Source organism: Pelecanus crispus, chromosome 8 (genome assembly GCF_030463565.1).
Source record: "Pelecanus crispus isolate bPelCri1 chromosome 8, bPelCri1.pri, whole genome shotgun sequence".
In the NCBI taxonomy this organism is placed as follows: domain Eukaryota; kingdom Metazoa; phylum Chordata; class Aves; order Pelecaniformes; family Pelecanidae; genus Pelecanus; species Pelecanus crispus.
The window spans coordinates 5525357-5545282 of NC_134650.1; the positions used below are offsets into that span (position 1 = coordinate 5525357).

At 43.6% G+C, this 19926-nt stretch overlaps 2 protein-coding genes across 2 annotated transcripts in view; one reads left to right on the top strand and one right to left on the bottom strand.

Moving 5' to 3' along the window:
* The first annotated feature begins 381 nt into the window (after positions 1-381).
* PKD2L2 (polycystin 2 like 2, transient receptor potential cation channel) lies at positions 382-12934 on the top strand. The gene is made up of 14 exons (XM_075715616.1): positions 382-433; positions 601-702; positions 1985-2118; positions 3382-3638; positions 4398-4619; positions 5233-5461; positions 5903-6073; positions 7611-7792; positions 9085-9205; positions 9925-10026; positions 11192-11271; positions 11387-11432; positions 12251-12372; positions 12826-12934. The coding sequence occupies exons 1-14, from the start codon at positions 382-384 to the stop codon at positions 12932-12934; spliced, it is 1929 nt and encodes a 642-aa protein (XP_075571731.1).
* Positions 12935-18062: 5128 nt separating this feature from the next.
* The window catches only part of FAM13B (family with sequence similarity 13 member B), a 39148-nt gene continuing 37284 nt past the window's right edge, over positions 18063-19926 (bottom strand). Inside the window, exons 23-24 of the mRNA XM_075714803.1 lie at positions 19453-19554; positions 18063-18216 (exon numbers count right to left, since the gene is read on the bottom strand). Coding sequence (XP_075570918.1) covers positions 18093-18216; positions 19453-19554 — 226 coding nt within the window. The 3' untranslated portion in view covers positions 18063-18092. The remainder of the gene's footprint in view (positions 18217-19452; positions 19555-19926) is intronic.

Consider the following 19926-nt stretch of genomic DNA (forward strand, 5'->3'; position numbering starts at 1 on the left):
TGGGCTGCCGCCTGCCCGCTAACGTGCACTGGCAGGAACGTGCCCTGCGTTCCCCGCCGCTCTTCGCGGCACGAAGGGAGTCTCCCAGTTGGCTGAATTTAGCCTGGAAGCAGGCAGACGCTGCAATTCGCCGTGCAACTTCCCCCCGAAGGACGGGGAGCTGGAAGCGCGGGCTGTGCCGGGCGCGGCTGCTGCGGGGCGGGCGGGACCCGCTCAACGCCGCTCACGGAAATAAGGCAGCGATCGCAGCCGCGCCCCGGCCCCGGCCCCGCCGCAGGCGGCGAGGGGGAGCGGCCCGGGGCGGGGACGGGCCCCGCCGTCGCCCTCCGCCCGTTGGGATTCAAACGGGGCAGCGGCGGGAGCCGGCCCGGCCCGGCCGCCATGGAGCCGGCGGCAGCGCGGCCCGCGGGGGAGCGGCGGGCGGGCGGCAGCGGTGCGTGAGGCGGCCCCGCTCCCCTCAGCGCCGGCGCCGCCCGGGCCGCCCTCGGCTGCCCTCACCCCGCCGTCCCCGCGGGAGGGGAGCGGGCTGCGGGCCTCGGCGGGGGCGCAGGGCTCTGTCCGCTGACTGCCCCCCCCCCCCGCCGCCATTTCCCCGACCAGGTGCCGTGAAACCCCGGGGCAACGGCAGCAGAGACCTGGAGCTGAAAAGCACCCTCCGGGAGCTGGTCATCTACATCGTTTTCCTGACAGACCTCTGTATGCGTAAGTGAACAGGAGCCAGCAGTGTGCCCAGGTGGCCAGGAAGGCCAACAGCATCCTGGCTTGTGTCAGGAGCAGCGTGGCCAGCAGGAGCAGGGAGGTGATTGTCCCCCTGTGCTCGGCGCTGGTGAGGCCGCACCTGGAACGCTGTGTCCAGTTTTGGGCCCCTCAGCACAAGAAGGACATTGGGGTGCTGGAGCGTGTCCAGAGAAGGGCAACGGAGCTGGGGCAGGGTCTGGAGCACAGGGCTGGTGGGGAGCGGCTGAGGGAGCTGGGGGTGTTCAGCCTGGAGAAGAGGAGGCTGAGGGGAGACCTGATCGCTCTCTACAACTACCTGAAAGGAGGGTGTAGTGAGGTGGGTGTTGGTCTCTTCTCCCAAGTAACAAGCGATAGGACACGAGGAAATGGGCTCAAGCTGCACCAGGGGAGGTTTAGGTTGGAAATTAGGAAAAATTTCTTCACAGAAAGGGTAGTCAAGCATTGGAACAGGCTGCCCAGAGAGGTGGAGGAGTCCCCATCCCTGGAAGTGTTCAAAAAACGGGCAGATGTGGCACTTGGGGACATGGTTTAGTCTGGTCTACCCTTGATTGGTTTAGAGTAGACTTGGTAGTGTAGGTTAATGGTTGGACTGGATAATCTTAAAGGTCTTTTCCAACCTGAACGATTCTATGATTCTGTGATTTTCTAAGTCATCAAATGACTGAGGCGACTTCAACTGTTTGCAAGTAATTAACGTGTAAGCTGTGCCTCTTCCAGCGTTTACTGCTCACCCCACCTGTCATCCCCCCAAAAGTGTCACTCTGTGCTCTGCCATTTTTTAGCAGCATGACTTAATGACAACTGAAGCGGAGAAGCAAGGTTAGAAGCTGTTGTCATCCTCTAAATGTCTTCACAGAAAGGGTAGTCAAGCATTGGAACAGGCTGCCCAGAGAGGCGGTGCAGTCACCATCCCTGGAAATGTTCAAAAAGTGGGCAGACGTGGCACTTTGGGACATGGTTTAGTGGGCATGGGGGTGTTGGGTTGATGATTGGAATGATGACCTTAGATGTCCTTTCCAATATTAATGATTCCTAGTTTTTACTTGCATTATAAATAATCCAGCCACCGAGCCAGGAAACATGAAATGGCTACTCTACCGTTAACTGGTTTAGTGATGGACTGGGTAGTGTTAGGTTGATGGTTGGACTGGATGATCTTAAAGGTCTTTTCCAACCTAAACAATTCTATGATTCTATGATTCTAATTTCAGCCTGCGAGCATCCCCTCTTTGCCCCTTCTTTCCAGTGACCTTTGGCATGGTGAGCACAGACATGTACTACCTGAACAAAGTCATGTCCCATGTCTTCCTGGAGCCCCGCTCCTCTGAGGACAACAGGAGTGGTTTTACGAGTATTGAGAGCAGAGCTGATTTCTGGAGGGTAAGGCTTTCATTGCAAAGGTGTTTTCTTAGAGAGCAAACAAGGGAAGAAGCTCCTAGTGTTAATTCGGAGCAATACAGTCTGGCGGTTCTCCTAAAAGCCGTGTGCTAAATGTTGTGCTTTCAGCTGAAGAAAGAGGCAAATAACTTCTTAAATGCATCTGGAGAAATTCTGGGTACAAACAATAATACTGATACTTCTGAATAGTCAGTGGAGGAAGACAACAGGCCAATTAATTGCTGCATCATAGTCTCAATATTAGGCTTGGTCTGAAAAGAGCTTCAGTAAAACCAGAAAGATTTAGGGTTTACAGTTCTTTTGACTTTCAGCTGTTAAAAAAAAAAATTAATGATTTCCACTGGGGCAGCCAGGAGAATGTACCATCTTGATTCACCTGGTTTGTTGTTACATTACATTCAGTGTATTACAATTTCAGTGATGGTTGCAAAACACGTATCTCTGTTTTCACTACTAGGTAGAAGACTTCCCAAAATTACCAGCATTGCCCAGCTGACAGCAGAAGGCAAAGTTTCTCACCCTACTCTTCCTTAAAAATGGAAATGCCTGGTTATAACAATTCCTTTGGAAGAATTGTACTCCCTCATTATGGTGTCTGTTATTGCTAGTCCATAAAATAGTGAGCCCTTGCTATACAATGTGTGTGCTGAGGTACTAGAAATGGTTGTAATACATAGTCAGATGGTGCCAGACCACGGGGGCGTGTTGTTTTGTACTTGGAATAATGTTATCTCCAAGTTTAGTGCTCTCTATCTGCATCTAAGAAACACCCAGAAGAGGAGGGATTTTTTTCCCTGCCTTCAATATTAAATACTTCTTCATTTAGATTCAGATGACTAAAAGCCTAGTCAGAAATATATCCCAAAACAGATCTTCAGATATTAAGATAACCAACAGATTTTGTTAAAACAACACACAATGTTTGTGTTTAAACATATTTGTTTAGAATTCAGCAGAATTCTTCAATGAAACCCCAAAACAGACGTATGTTATAGTCTTACCCTGAATAATCCCATTACATGGCTCTGATAGAATTGCATAGGGAATAGAATTCTCTCATAGTAAAAAGATGTAAATATATCATATTTATAAGACAGTGTATAGGTGGGAATTGTTTGTATTCTAGCTTACACTCTGTAGCTGTCAGGTACCTGAGAACCCTGTAGAGATTTGTATGCTAAAAAAGTGGGGTAATAATGGTATTTAAATCTTCTTTTGAATCTTTAACCTGACTTGTACATATAGTTTGCAGAGGGACCACTGTTGGATGGACTCTACTGGGACAAATGGTACAACAACATGACATTAACCCTCCAGAACAACAACAGCCATATTTACTATGAGAATTTGCTGCTAGGAGTAGCCCAGATTCGCCAGCTGAAAGTACGCAATGACACTTGCTCCATCTACCCATATTTCCATACATTTTTAGACGGCTGTTACAGTGAATATCGTTATCGAGCTGAAGACAGGTCTGACATCGGTCTAAGGAACGAATCTGAGTAAGTCATCCTACTTCAGCAGAGAAATATTTCTGAAAACCTAACCAAATCCTTAATGCCACTATTCTTCAGTCAGTAACAACTGTACGTGCAGTTAGCTGAGTTTTTCCTCTTGTCTACATTGAGATAAACCATGGATTTGTTTTTGTGCCAACATTATAGACAGCAAGGGAAATTTATAGCGGAGAGACAGGAAGAACTGGAAACAGCAAGTCCAGTTCAGCAAAAGCACATGTTAATGGACCTGTCTCCGCTAACATCTCTGGAGAAAGAATCGATTATATGAGGCCTGAATTTAAATCACATGTTTATAAATAGGAATCATGCTAAAATGCTCTGGAAACAGAGCCAAAAGGCCTGCTTCACACACTTCATTTTGCATTGATTTAACCCAATGAAAGAACACGTGAACATGCCATAGTAACAACCAACTATGTAAACCAAAGATACTCCATTTACCTATAAAGGTTTTAAGGTAATAAACTGTCTGGCCCACATTGGGTGAAATCCATATTCATGAGCAATTGCTCTTTTGTGAATGTACCAAGTATTTATCAAATAAGAGAAATGGGAACATTATAAGGCCATATGGTCTCGTACATACTTCATGTAAAGAAAAGTGGGTTTTAAGGGTCTGGCTTATATGGTCAGTTGTGGATGCAGAAGAACACAAGAACTAACGAGGATTGTATAAAATATAAGTTAAAGCTTACTTCAGTTTCCATAAGCTGAGCTGCTTTGGTTTCCCATTTCTGATAGATGGAAATACACCTCAGCCTCCTCACTATCCCCATGGTACTGGGGATCTATGGGCTTGTACAGCAGTGGAGGATATATGTTCACCTTGCCTAAATCGAAGCAGGAGAGCATGGAGAAGCTGGCGTTTCTCAGGCGGAACAGCTGGCTCACTAGAGGAACCAGGGTTGTGTTTATTGACTTCTCAACATACAATGCTAACGTAAACCTCTTCTGTATAATCAAGTGAGTTCTTACCTTTACTACATGAGAAATCCAATTTACTGCGGCATGATGCTTCCATAAGGACACAAGGAAGGGCTGGTCGCCTCAGGCATACGTAGCCATGTTACTCAGGTAGCAGCTGGCAAGACAGTAATTCATTAAAAATGCAGAAATTCAGTTAGTGCAGGACTCGGATCCTTCCTTTCCTTTTTTTTTTTTTTTTTTATAATAGTTGGTGTCTGGTCTGCACAGCTGGTTGCTGCTGTCTATTGGAATAGATTTCGTAGCCTTTCACAAGGTCAAAGACTGGATTATTAGGCCTGTTGTCAGCTAGTGGAGGGAAAAGACTCAGGGTAGGGTGAACGTTTGCTCTTCTGAGACCTAGTTTCTTTAAAGACTTTTAACCAAACACCATAGCTTGGGTATCCCAAGAGCTTCTCTCTTCCCCCCTCAACCTTCCCTACCATGTAATACTCTTTTCATGGGGGACTTAGCATAGCCCTTACAAGATGATCTTACAGATGTAGGAGTTCCAGTAAGGTATTATTAATGTCATAAAAATTAATATTAGAAAATTAAGGGCTGAGATGATTTAAAGGAATGGTACCTAACACTAGTCCCCAATTTTTTTCAGGTTGGTGGTAGAGTTCCCTGCTACCGGGGGTGCTCTCACCTCCTCACATATCTACTCTGTGAAGCTCCTCAGATACGTCACGTATTATGATTACTTCCTGGCCTCTTGCGAAATCACCTTTTGCCTCTTTATCATTACATTCATAATCCAGGAAGCTACAAAAATAGTAAAACTGAGAAAGGAATATTTCACAAATGCCTGGAACTGGCTGGATTTGCTGCTGCTGGTGGTGAGCTCCCCCTTGACTTTCACCTCTGTGCTTGCCAGTCTAGGCTAGCACTGGGTAGACGGCCAACGAGCCAGAACAGCCCAAATCTGTCTGCTTAGAGTCAGTCACCCCCTGCTCTGCACTGGAGAGGCCGCATGGCCCACCATGCTTCAGCACACTTGAACTCTTTTCTAGCATAACAGAGCTAACACAGTAAAATTAGAACGTATGCAGCGTGTTACATAGCACAGGCCCAGGATTATCACACTATACAATTACAAATTATTTGGCCGCTAAAGTCTCGTATATACAGTTTATGACAAAACATCTAAAAAGCTCAGGATCTTCAAATCTGACCAAGGGCCTTTTGAAATCAGTACAGTCTTTCTTGTGCAAAGTGACAAGTCTGAAGAGAGGGGGTGTAGCTGGACTTCAGCATCACTTGTTTCTGCTTTCCTTCAGGTATCCATCCTTGCCATTGCCTTCAACATCTACCGCACTGTAGAAGTGTCCCTGCTGATGGAAGGGCTGCTTTCTGATGCCCATGCGTATCCAGACTTCTATTTCCTTGCATTCTGGCAAGTCCTTTACAACAACATGATTGCTGTCAACATCTTCTTTGCTTGGATAAAGGTACTGGTTCTTATTCCCTTTTTTTGTACTCAAGCATCATAGTGTTTCTTAAGCATAGCATAAACACTCACTTTTACCTTTTCATGGGCAAATTGCAAAGGTGGGGCTAAAAGGGAGAATTTTGTTTATAAGATTCCAGAAGAGTTTAAAATTACCTCCTTCTCATAAACATGGGTCACATAAATTCCAAGCCCATCTAAAAAAAAAAAAAAAAAAATTTGCACATGGGCAGCTGTCTCCATTGGAGCAGCTAGGAAATTACCATGGCCAAACAGCCGCCTCAAACAGTCTTTTCCTAGACCCAGTAGTACCCAGGTCACAGCCTGACCGATACAGATGGCATGGCTGTAATAGGTGAAGACATTCATAGCGTTTGTAGCCAAAAGCTATGAAAACAGTAGCTACTTTTTAACTGCAGAGGAAGGCAAAATGTGTCTGAACTTGATTCAGAAGTGGCTTTGTGCCAGGACACCTTTAATTTCATTCTTACTTGCAAATAGATTGGCTGATCTCTGGGCAGAGTAGCAAACTTCTCTAAGATTAGGGGCTACTTCTGTTCCTAACCAGGTGCTCTGAGGCCAAATCAGTCCCACATGTTTGCACGCCACTGGCTCTGATCTCCTAAACCTTGCTGGCCCTGACTGGGGTCTGCACCCCTTCCCCTGTACCCAGCAGACGTCAGTGACTTTGGTTTGGGTGGCCTCAGCGTTCCCAGTGACTGCATGAAAGTTGCCCAAGCTTTGCCTGATCCCAGGCTGCTTACAGGCCCTCTCCACGCTAAGGTATTTGTAAAACACCCAGCGCAAAGCGGCTGCGAAACAGGCAGGGGAGGTGTTCACGTCTGCCAGAAGAGATCGCACTTTACAGTCCTGCCCCAAGTACCTGGACATAAGCTGTCATGAAAGGTTGTGTCCTTTTAAAATAAACAGGCTTTTGGCCTTCCTCCGCCTCCCGGGCCAAGGCTACAGGAGGAAGCTGTTTGGGAGCACTGGCCCTTAACCGGTTCTGGGGACAGTCTTCCTCGTTACATCCATTCTGTACCCCAGCTGCACGTTCTCCCTGCATCATCCTCCCCTCAGACTGATTACTGTTCATTTAGCAGCGCAACTGTGTTTATAATTAATGACTGTCATTGAACAAGGCTTTTGTTCAGGCCTTGTTTCAGACCCAAAGTAAAAGAGAGCTCCTTACCAAACTCAGCCCATCAGGGAATCCGCAGATACAGGAGGGTGGTGTGCCTTGCAATCTCCTTGGCCAGGGGTCCATACCTGCTAGAGCTGATTGCACGTACCAGTACCCAGAGACCTGTCTACACACTCTTAGCTTTAGCACATAGGCACATTTGCCCTGCAGAATATTTATCTTCTCCAGAAACACACCCAATCCTAGTTCTCCTTACAGATACATACCATGCAACTTATTTCTAGGTAAGACTTAACCTGTAAATTATGATTACAGCTAACATTCCAGAAATTCTGTTAAGAAGTTGCAATATATTTTGATCCCCCAATAACAATTATGTTCTGTTCTCTTGCAGATATTTAAATATATAAGCTTTAACAAAACCATGACGCAGCTGTCCTCCACTTTATCTCGCTGTGCCAAAGACATCATTGGATTTGCCATCATGTTCTTCATCATTTTCTTTGCCTATGCCCAGTTAGGCCATCTGGTCTTCGGGTCACAAGTTGAAGAGTTTTCCACTTTCCAAAACTGCATGTATACTACTTTCTAAACTTTTTGATACAAAATCCCCGCTCGGTCAGGTGCAAACCAGTTTGTGCTAAGCAGAACTTAAGAGTACAGGTCTCCAACAGCTCAACTTATTTCATAGAGCAAAATCAGTTTTGTTGGCCCTACAATCCGTTTACCAAAGCCTTGATACATTCAAGAGAGACCACACGTACGTTAAACGGGTCAGGGAAGCATAAGAAGGGGAAGCTCAGGAGTCATTCACCCGACAGAGCTGTCGGTCCCCGCAGCTCTCAGCACCACTTTGCCAGGGGTCACCAGGCCCCCGGGCAATCAGGCAGGCCTGGCAGCAGGCTGTTCTCTTTTGCCTCTTTCAAAAGCAGGAACGTGAAACTACCCAACAGACACGCCGCTGGGTACATGATACAGTCCCCTGCATGAAAACCACCGCAGAAGTGCTTGGGAGACCCAAGTGGCTCAGAGCGCAAGCCGAGCATGTTTGCAAACAAATTACAGCTCTTTGAAGAAAACATCCAGGTGCATAGCCAAGAGTCCCCAGATCCCATCTGCTGGCTCTGTTACTTTCTTCCCCAGATATGTTTTTCAGCCACTCACTGTAGCAACAGCATCAGATCCATTCCACAAGCCAGCTGGAACTGGTTTTGATGGTCCTTGCACCTTGTAGCAGCCCTAACCTGTCACCCGCAGTGTACATTGTGTTTTAGCCCATGGCGACATTTCTTACAACTTTAGAGAGTTATCTTTAGTATACCAGATTGTTTGAAAGCAGCTTTTCATCTAAAATTAAAGCACTTCTAAAACAGAAAAATAGCTCGTTTTGGATCCGCTTGGATGTGAGACAGTTCTAAGATGCTGCAATACAGAGAGATAAATATTTGTCTTAGCTAGGACTAAGATCCCCTGTAGGGGGACCTAAGGGACCTATACCTTTACCTTCTGTGCTAACAGAAGATGAGGGATTATGAAGCTAGAACACAAAGGAAATAATTAAAAAAAAAACCAAAAAAACCCACCACCAAACCCAGGTGATTTATCCAAAATGAAAGTATTTTCTCATCCAAGCCATTTAAAAATTCCTTTGTACTTTCAAATTCTCAAATATATGCTAAATGCAGTTTACCACTGCAGTATTATCCTGGCTTGCCTTTTGATTACAGTGATTAGGGTAATGGTGAATCAGTCTCAATTGTATCTTTTGGGGGTTTTTTTCTTTTCTATTTTTTTAAAATAATGCTTACAATACTTCTCTTTAGGAGAAGCCAGTCAACCTCATTCTTGTATTTTTTTTTTACTCCCAGCTTTACACAGTTTCGTATTGTGCTGGGAGATTTTAATTTTGAAGCCATAGAAGCAGCGAACAGAATCCTTGGACCTATTTACTTCATCACATTTGTATTCTTCGTGTTCTTCATATTGCTGGTAGGTATCATCTTAAAAATGCTTACTTATCCTTCTGCATAAGCAGTAGAGGAGAATATATATGTTGTATAGTGCTCTGAGGCAGGGTTTTTCACCCCAAGATGACGGCAGGCTTGCCCTGGCTGCCCCTCAGTACACCACGGCAGAGAGACAGTCCAAATTCTTTTGCAGGAGTTAGCCGCAGGCAAGACATTTCACAGCTCTCCCTTCCTCCAAACAGCCACAAAAGGGGCTTTTGCACCACAAAACAAGCATGTTGCACCTTTCACTCTGCCGCACCACCCATTTCTCGAGATTTTAATTTCTGAAAACTTCATTGGGTGCTCTTGAAAACTGTATAGTGTTAGCCTTGTCAGGTAGGAAGGTTAAAGAGAGACTCCGATGGGACTGTGCAGGTTTGCTTTATCAGTTAGATTGATGTTTTCATTACTTGCTTCAGATTGAAACACCATCAGAAAAAGCTACAAGTATACGACAGGAAAGCCGTTATCTCCAAGGAACTGGGCCTTTTAGCCCATACTGCAGATGGGAAATAAGTGGTCTCCCAAAAATATTCCCTAAGATCCTAAGATTATCAGATAATTTAACTGCACCCAAAGCAGCTCTTCGATTCTATTAGTTACGTGCCCTAGCATGGAACAGCCCCCAAAACAACAGCCCCAGCATAATACAAATGCAATTTCCAGAAACAAATATCTAACTGCATCCTTCCTGTGCAGAACATGTTTTTGGCCATTATAAATGACACCTATTCACAAGTCAAAGCAGACTTCGAAGTGATACCCAGTCAAGAACTTCAGATCAGAGACCTCTTCAGACAGGTAAGTAAACGCTTCTGTAACTACCTGATTTAACTGAAGATAAGAGGAAGAATTCTAAGCTACATCACGAGCAAAGAGCCTTAAACAGCTGGGCCATAACCATTTGAGAATACCCAGTATTTGATTTTTCACTATTTATTTAAACATTTGGCAGATACAGAGACATCCTTCCCTCAAACCCACAGGAGCTCCTAATAGTAAGAGTAGCATGTGGGTGAGGGTGCAAGGAGCCTGCCTTTACTTCACCTTTTTAAAAGCCCTATTTAAGACCAGCCTGGTTTGTGATACATCCTGTCATCAGTTTTCTTCAAGAGCTTATTGTTGCTGCTCTTCCACACTGAGAAAGTAAAGATCTTCTCTGCATTGGAAGACAATTAGAAATACATACCTTTAAAACTCTACAAGGTTCAGACCATTTTTATGTGCCAGAAATGAGTACGAAAGGGCAACAAATCTTTTCCTAAATTTTCAGTTCAACTTGAAATTATGACTCCTCCTTTCCTGCCAAACACATACACTGAAGCCAAAGAGATTGCATGCAGTTCTGTTGCTGGGACAAGTCAGTAGCTCTGCCTAGAAACCTGACTTTAACTGGGGAATACAGCATCAGCAGCGAGATAAATAAGATTGAGAAACCTGCACATTCAGAGCGTGTTTCTCCGAGTTGGCCTACACTGACTGCCCTGTAGAGGAGGGCTGGCAGCCATATCTACCTGAAATTTTCCTGTAGGATTTTCTGAGTGGCCTAGACACAAGTTACAGTGCTTCTGCAAAGCTTAGGTTTCATTAAGGAAAAGGAAGGGGGAGTCCCTGGCCAGGATACAGCTAGGCTGGGCAGCAGCAGCACGCCTTAGATTCCCCCACCCACGCTCATTCTTCCTTCTTACCCGGGATTATAGTAAGAGTTTAAGTTTGCAGGCATATTCAGTTTAAGTCTTGCTGGATTTGGTTGGCTATTACCTTCAGGGATTTCATGACAAATTTAAGATATTGCAGAGTAAGTTCTCTGAAGGGAACAAAGAACGGGATAGACTGGCAGGATTTCTGTTTAACTGCCAAGGCACAGTGCTGACTGTTTGTTCCTTGCATTCAAGTCCTTGTGCAAAAGTGTCTCTGGTTAAACGCAAGCCGTTTAACGTGCCTGGCTTTCCCTGTCTATGTTCAGAGTTGCAATAAGGCCCTTGTCAAGCTCAAGCTGAAGAAACCAGAGATGGATACAAATCCAGCAGACGAGAGCTTGGAAAGGTAGGATCTCGGCGCTTGCTGCTACCCCCTGTACTGAGCACGGACCTATTCTCACAGGACTTCTGTCTCTTCTCATTGTGTGAATGACAAGCAAGGAATTTTCAGCCGCTAAAAGAAAGGATATTTCGAAGCTTTCAAATGGAGAAAGTGCTAATGAAAAGGTAGGCTTTATTCTTTCCTATATTCTTAGAAACTGCTGATTATATTTCAGAAGTTGAATAATACAAAAGGAGTTACGGTTGTCCCCACGGTTACTTACAAAAGCTATTTCTCCACAGGACACTATTTTTAACATCATAGGAATAGCAAAAGCTAGATCTATAAATAAAGAAAAATCACAAATTATGCCCAGAACTTCAAATGAAAGCTTGTTCAGGCAAGGTCATACACTACAATGGCAGAGCCGGCAGTGGGGTGAGATCCGTGTGTCTTTGCAGTGGTATAAAGTTGTGAGCTGGGCATATGCCCAGATGTTAAACAGAAACAGATGTCCGGAGAACAAGTTTTACAGCAACCTATTGGGTCATAGGCTGCATCTACAGCAAGAAGATAGATTACTGTAGCTTCCTTTTGCTTTACAAAAATAACGTTTTCAGCAGTCTTTGGTAGTTCCATATCTGGGGTAAGCCTGTGCAAGTACTTCTAAAACAATTTTAAAAAAAAAAACAAACCCAACATTTCTACAATAAGAGGGAAAATCCCCTTGGCTAGCTGTAAACACTACTACACACAATGCTTGCGATCTCTCTCAACTCTGACAAGCCGTGGGTATTCCTAGATCCTGTCTTTTTGTAAGGGCCAGAAGCAGAATCTACTTTCAGATGGAGAACGTTTTTCTTCCCAAAGCTGCACATCTCTCTTCTTGCATGTGTGCTCCCTCCCTGCACGAGTGACTGTGTCACAGGTGTCCCAGTGAGCCATGCTGGCTTTGTCTGGTTTTTTGGTTTGTTTTTTTTTAAATCCCTCTGGTGTTGAATAGAGCCATCTGAAGTTATCACCGCCACAGAAAGGGAAAGAAGAGCTTCACCAGAGGTATCCATCTACAGAGGACACGGACTCAGTCACAGCTCAGAGCTACGTCTCCACTGCAGAATTTCAGCAGTAAGTGTGTGCCAGTCTGTTCTTGCAGCCTTATTCCCATCCCCAGGCAGCTGCAGCCCTAGCCAAAACCCTCACTGAGTGACAACCTGAGAGACAGAAGATCCAACACAGAGTCAGTGATTTTAAGATATTTTAAGTGCTCTTATACTGGCTGACAACAGCTGCCTTCAGGGAGGGAAGAAGGAAACAAAAGAATTTAGTAGAGCAGCTTCTAAGGACATCAGTCAAGAATGAGGTGGGACAAGAATTTAAAATCTTGTCACTCTTCCAGAACATCTCCTTGTGGCTGCCCAGGGAGGGGGACAGAGGCTGTAAGACCTTGTGCTTGTGAAAGGGCGTTTCAGGACTTAGGCCCTTTGGCAGCCGGCACAAGCAAGCAAAGAGGAAGGTTGCAAATGGGAGTTTAAGGGCAGTGGCATCTCAAGGGTCTGTGGCTGTATCTGTGTGTTCTAGGCTCTGCAGGTATACGGCTGAGTTGGAGAAGCAATTAAATAAGACAAATGCAAAACTCAGGAGAATTATGAAAAGCATGCAACAGCTGAAGGATGCTTCAGCACAGTAAGATGCACCAGCTCATCTGGTAACAGAGATGGCCTGACTCTTCACACAGTTTAAATAAATCCCAAGTCGTCGCGCCGTCCCCCCGCACCTTTATTTTTTTTGTATTTCTGGATAAGAGAAGCAGGAATGTTAATAAAAGTATATAACATTGTTGCTTCTGGGTCTTTTCTCCGAGTGTTTCAGGTGCTGCTTTAACTCTGAGAAGAACTGACCAACCTTGCTAGAGCTCTGGGTAGGCATCTCTACAAATGCTGGGACGACATTTATTCCTCCGCCTCCTTTTGGGGCCGCGGCGAGACACAGACATGTAACCATGAGAGCAGAACCCGAGCAATGGCAGCATCCTGGGCCTGCTCCATAGCCTCCTCTCAATCTGCGGCTCTGCGTAGCCCAGCGCAACCCTCCATGGCCCAGCGCAGGCCGGCACAGGGGTCACTGGCCCTCGCTTCCCTGGACCGCTTTCTTTTGCAATTGCATCTGCTGCCAACACTAACACTTATTTCTCAACAATTCTTGTTCCAGGTACCTGTTGCTCCCAGAACAGGTTACTGTTGCCTTCAGAGAAAAAAATATTCTTTCAGGAAATCAATCAACCATTTATTCTCTCAGGCCTTGGCAGCTGGAACCACTAGAGGGCGATTTGCTTCACCCTTGCACTGAATTTTCAGAACATCCTTTTTATTCCTAAATCCATTTATACCCCTTGCCTTAGAGACAAGGTGTTACGTTCAGGCCAGAAACTATTTACTCCTGTGTAGTCACTAATAGTTGTTAATTGCTGGGATTCAGCCACAAGAAGAAATAAACCATGTCCAAATGCCATCATAACGTGCCATGAGAAAACACAGGGCCATCACCAGGCTGCAACACCCCACCTGCACCACGCAGTCCCTGCCCGAGGGAAGCGCTGCTGCTGTACATCTCAGCTCGTGCAAGACACGCAACCCCCAGCCTCCAAACTATCCTGAAACTTGTATAAATCCCACAGGGATTTATAGTATTACAAAGCCTTATGTCCCGCAGAGCGCTATCAAGCTACCAGACAGTCTCTGGTCTCTCTGCATCTAATCACGCCGTGGAGGAGCTGTCTCTCGGAGAGGGGAGCAGGCAGGCATTCGAAGGGACCCAGAAGGAGATTGCTTCAGCCCAGGAGCACAACGTAGCCCTGCGCCCGTTTGCCTGTCAGCGTTCACCCATTTTGTACTTCAGTCTCCTGGCCAAGCTCAGACATCCTCTCTCTTCTAAAAACAACCCATTCAAAATAAAACTGCCTCTTCCCTTCACTTCCAAAGGGTTCTTGTTGCTATGCAGTATCCCAGGACACTTGTCCTGGAAAACACAGGTCACTGATGATCTGTTTATCTTGACTACTCAATAACCCAACGTGCAGGAAAGCAGATGTATTGCACCTTTGGCATCTCCGACCTTTCCTCCTCCTGGCAACCCCTCTCGTACAAAGAGGTCTTGAAACCTTTGGCCACACTTACTTACCCAGACCTTCATGGAAGAGCTTTCAAGCACTCCTCATCCTTGCTCTACTGCTCGGGGGCACAGGAAGCAATCTTTATGGCTCGCCTCACTTTTCCCAGCAAGCTCCTAGCCCTGCAGTCACACAAGGGCTCAAGCAAACCTCTTTGAAGAGGTAAAGCTTGGAATACTGCAGATTTGCATTGTCTCAGAACTGGGTCTTCACAGCAAGGAGGATCTGTCCCAGTATCACTAAGCTTTTTGCACCCTCAAAAATACCTGTTTCTCCTCAGTTTGAGCCAACGGTGTTTAAAACAGGGTTATTTTCCTTCATTAAAATCTTCATAGTTCATCGCTTTTGGATTTTCATTGCACATGGATTTTAAACAGTTCCCAGCAAACCACTATTTGAGGGACTTCTGTCTTCTCATTAGCATCTTGATCAAAGCAACCTTCATTGAATAAAAAATGCTAAGGAAAAATAGAGGATGTAGAACAGATCTGTAGCAACCTTGTTCATTCTTCAAGCCAGCACCCTAAGAATTTGGGCTTTTTCCCGTCTGCAGAGGAAAGACGTGATCAGAGGGAAGGTTATTCTGTCCCACCCTTACAAACGTACTGAAGCCTGCCTTCTGTCTCCTCTCCCTCACCTTCCCAGTTGTTTTTCTTCTTCCCATTTACGTGCACTGCCACACATCCACAAGCAGAGTCTTCCCCTTCTGGAGTTCTTCCATCCCCTGCCAGGCCTTAGGCTGAAGAAAGGTGGATTTACACAAAATACAACACAAGAGTCAGTTTGAAAGACCTCGATCACTTTTCGTATGAACTTACATCAATATACTATGGAAAAAAATCTATTTGGTCCAGGGGAAAAGCATCCTCTTATGTTTACAGAGGTGTGTGCAGTAACAGTGTTTTCTGGCCACAAACCCAGCAGTAACTGCTGTGATACTGGTTTTAAGGCTCAGAGATTGTTACGGATATAGAGAGAGACTCAAACGCTGCTCAGCAGCGGAAGGTGTGTTCATTGGCAGTGAATTAGCCCAGCAACGGCTGAACCAGCTCCCTGCCCCATCTACTCCCGAAGCTGCTACTGCTGGAGCAGGAACGAGCGGGACTCACAGTTTGCTCCTGCGTCCTCACGCAGCAGGCTGGCACCCCAGCAGGAACTGAAGGCCACATCGCACCGTGAGCCAAGCTGGCAGTTTCAGGAGCTGCTTTGGTTACGCTTCTGCTGTCTCTGCCGAGAGGCACAGTCTAAAGAGGTAAAATAAGGCTTACACTGCTGCAGCTTCGCCAAGGGCTGTCTCAGCGCCTTGTGCCGGTGGCTCTGCGGGCAGGCTGCGGAATTCGGACCTGCCTCAGCAGCACCCTGAAACTACATATACATATAGGAACAGCGAAGGACTCGGCACTTGTTTTTAGGAGATGGCACTGGAGGAAAAAGCATGATGAGAAACAAAGATGTATGACAATAAAGGTTAAGGTACTTTTATTATAAAAGTCTATACAATGAGCACCAGACATAGCAATGCAATTATATCTGGTTTAGTTATATATATTCCATATCTATATATCCATATAGATATATAGGTTTTGCTTTTACCAAAGTAAAACTGTTATATCACAAAATGCCTAGTTCTACCATTTATTTATTGCTCAACAAGGATGGCACAAAACACACTCAGCATAACTGTTGCCATGCTTATCTACTATACTGAATAAACAGCCAAACACTGCATAACAAACACAAAGCAGCTGTTAATTCTGAATTGGAACCAGTCTGATCACTCACTCACTTATAAAAATATTGGAATCATATAGATTTAAGCATTATAAAGGAGGAATATATTATTTAAAACATTTAAATAGTGCATATTGACATTTTGCATGTGGTATATAAAACACAAACATTCATGTACAACACTATACAGTACACATTAGTTTCAATGTTTGGATACACCCGTGTCTGCAGACTGATAGAAAAGTAACTGAAGTGTACATTGCACAATGGAACTGAATAAAATTGATAAATGGTCTCAAGACTAGTTTAACCTCATAATTCTTTAAGGTCCCAGATCATTTTGCCATTTAAAAAAAAAAAAAAGCATACCACCAGTGCTCAATAGTTTTAGTGCTTTTCTTTTTCTGAATTCCAAAATTACATGCCTACAAGCAGAGTAAAACAAAACAAGAAGTATTCTACAGTACACAGATGAAATCTGAGCACTAAAAATCCTACTTTCAACCTATTTCATATGCTTCATGACAGAACAGCAAGTCTATGAGGTTACATGCTAGCCATTTCTTACATTGTGAGAAAGTTCATTTTTGGTCTTTCATAAAGCAGTGTGAATAATAGCTATGTTGACATTAGCCAGTCATAGAAACATGCAGTGAGAGTAGGTGCATGCAAAACATGGCCACAATAAAAACTGATACACTGAAGGAAAAAAAAAAATTGAGAAAGCACCAGTTAAAATTAACACTTAGATTTTGCCAGATCAAAAACAGCTGCTGATGGCTGTTGCAGAGCATAAAGCTAGTAGCTAAATCATCATTCAGCACAGCAGATGTGATACTCAAAATGTTATTTAGTTTCAACTCTGAAGCTAAATCATGCAAGGCCCATAAACTGTTTTGCTTATATCATAAGGGTTAGATAACTTATTGTTATTCTCCAACTGTAAAACAAAATCGTGATAAAGAGCAGTGATTCTTTCACTCAAAACCGACAGTTCACCCTGTGGTGCGCGTTAACTACACTGATTTTAGCCCTTATTTCAGGTACAGCGGAATTTTAACTGTCCTAAGCCAGCTCTTTTCTGCTGGAGCTACGCAAGTCTGAGCGCCATCAGATTTCCCATACACTGAAATGTTCATTATGTTCCTCAAATCTTCCGAAAGTGGAGATGCAGTATCCAATTCAGACAAAACACTATGTCGCCACTAGTTGATAAACAATAACTGATAAAATGATAAAGTGAACAACAGTAACATAAGTCCTGTAGGCAGCATGTGATATAACTTTTCAGTTTTCCAAGTTTTAAAAGACACTAAGCAAGGTCACTTTCTGGTTCGTCCACTGTCATCTTTATCAAGGAGGAAACGTGACCACTAATGAGCAAAATCCATAGATGTTAATTATTACTGTGTTACAGGTGCAATTTAGAATACCAAAAATTAAAGTTGTTCCACAGCCGTCCTTTGAAAGGAATTTCAGTCTGTTTTTTAAAATGTTCCAGGAAAAGGAGCTGTACATTTAATTTGCTGGCTTTTTTCCCCCCATAATAAAAAATAGGCAAGAGGAGTAGTTCGGTGTAGCATTATGGTACTAATAATTTCTTCAGTAATGCAAAAAGTTGGTAATAACAAAAGTCTCAAAGTTCTTGAATGCTAAAGAAAAAAGCTATGGTTGTTTTGGAACAAGATGGATGCATCTGTAGCATCTGTAATACAAAACTTGGATGGAAAGCGTGTTTGCTAAAGTTGGATAGAGCAGTCTCTAACTTAGAAATCTTACTTGCTCTCTCGACAGGACTTACTTACCCTTCAAACATGTTATAGTGGCACCACAATAAAGTGCACAAACTGGATTCTCCCAACAGTGCATGACAAATGAACACAAGCACCCAATATGTACAGTGGTTGTATACGGAAACATGTTATTCAATGGTTTGGAGGAACATAATTTAAATTGATTTTGAAGAATCTTGTTTGCTGATAAGGACTTCTAACAGCCTAAGTTTGGCTTTAATTTTCTTGTACTCCCTGTACTCATCAAGCATTGGAACCCGATCTTCTTTCTGTACGTTCCTGTAAGAAGAAGCACACTTAAGTTTCAAGAAAATCCTCCATACTGCAAGTCAAATACAAAAGCAGCAATGTGCAGTTATCTTACAGCAGATAAAAACATTTTTGGCAGCTAGTCACCAATAATAGACACATCGTTATATTTTAGTTCCTTGTAGTTAAAATTGCCATCACCTAAAAATCTGAATAGAAAACCCAGCAGCATTTATTCAGCACAACTGTTGCAGCATTGTTTATAGATAATTCTCTCAGTTCTTCTGGAGATTTTAACAACAGGATATGAAAACTTTAATTACAGATCCTGTATATACATTACAGAAAAATACAAATAAATTTAAGTCGATCTGCATTTTCACTGTATGTAGATTGACCCACAAACTGACAGCAGAGAATGACTGTTATTTAAGACTGGACTGTAATAAATTAGTCTATTAATCTGACTTATTTTTAAATCAACCCTTCATTAACCACCTCATTATTTGCTATTAAAGTCAAAGGGAATTCTGTCCCAAATTCAGTAAGTGTGTGATGAAGCCACGTTAGTGGAATTTGTGTGACCAATGGTCCAGGAGTTTCTAGTTAAGGAGAAATACAGTAGAAAGTAAAGTGAGAACGTCTGCCAGTCAAGAAAGTGACTGACCTCTTAAGAGAGCGGCCTTAGTTTTGTTCATGAGGTGATATATACCTCGAAAAACCTCCTATGACACACCAAGGGCAGCAGTTCAATCAAAATCATAACAATATATATTCAAATAAGAAGCCTAAAAGAACTGAACAATACAGAGAAGAGTAAAAATTATCAACCCCTTTCTTGATAAAGCAAACATCCACTGTCAGGACTGACCTACTGGAATAAAGGACAAATACACAAACTTCCCTGCCCTCTGTTAAAAACAGAGGGAAAATCTGAGTGGTTTTTTTTTTTTTTTTTAAATACATATATATAAAAAATACTTATTAGAACAGTTATTTTAAAATGTTATTTTTTTTTAATAAAAAACTCACTTCTTCCACTTTCATTATTATGCTTTACAGGCTGTAGTAGAGGAAACAAAACTCAAGAGCAGGCTTCCTCTGCTATTAAAAATACACAAGAATGCTATCTCCTTCAGGAGAATATTAATAAGAGAGACTAAACCAGATGAGATTCCATTTGGCAACATTCACATAGAAAGTTGAAAAAATACTTGGCTACAAAATGAGGCTGCTGTCCAGCATCTGGTTTTGTGCTAAACAAACCTTCCATTCTGCTGATAAAACTCCTCTTCAAATTCTCGTAATGTCTTACGTAGCTTCTTTTTTTCAGCTCTGGCTTTCCACAGTTGCTCCAATAATTCAGGCCTAAAAGTTTCAAGTGAAAGAAAAATACTGTTGGCCATATAATTAAATTTGAATTCTTCAAAGCATACGCAAAAACAACTGAGCTAGCTGCACTAATGATAAATCTGTCTTGCTCATAAGGAATATGCTATCTGTCTGATGGTGGAATAGTGAGAACAAACTAGTAGTTAATAAAAGGGTATAAAATTTTCTGCTGTCTACACAGCTCAAGTAAGGCTGAAGAAGGTTTAGAAGACACTAACAAGTCACTGAATACAAAAAGATCGTAGGTCAGGCACGTCAGAGGAAAGAAGGCTCATTCAAGCCAAACGCTTCCTGAGAAATGCTGAACATGCCACTCCCTTCTACCCAACATCATCTATTTGGCATCGT

Excerpts from the sequence above, each read along its gene's own strand:
- PKD2L2 (XM_075715616.1), top strand. The coding sequence starts at position 382 with ATGGAGCCGGCGGCAGCGCGGCCCGCGGGGGAGCGGCGGGCGGGCGGC. Across the intron at positions 3,639-4,397 it reads GGTCTAAGGAACGAATCTGA|ATGGAAATACACCTCAGCCT; the intron begins GTAAGTCATCCT and ends CATTTCTGATAG. Across the intron at positions 10,027-11,191 it reads TCAGAGACCTCTTCAGACAG|AGTTGCAATAAGGCCCTTGT; the intron begins GTAAGTAAACGC and ends GTCTATGTTCAG.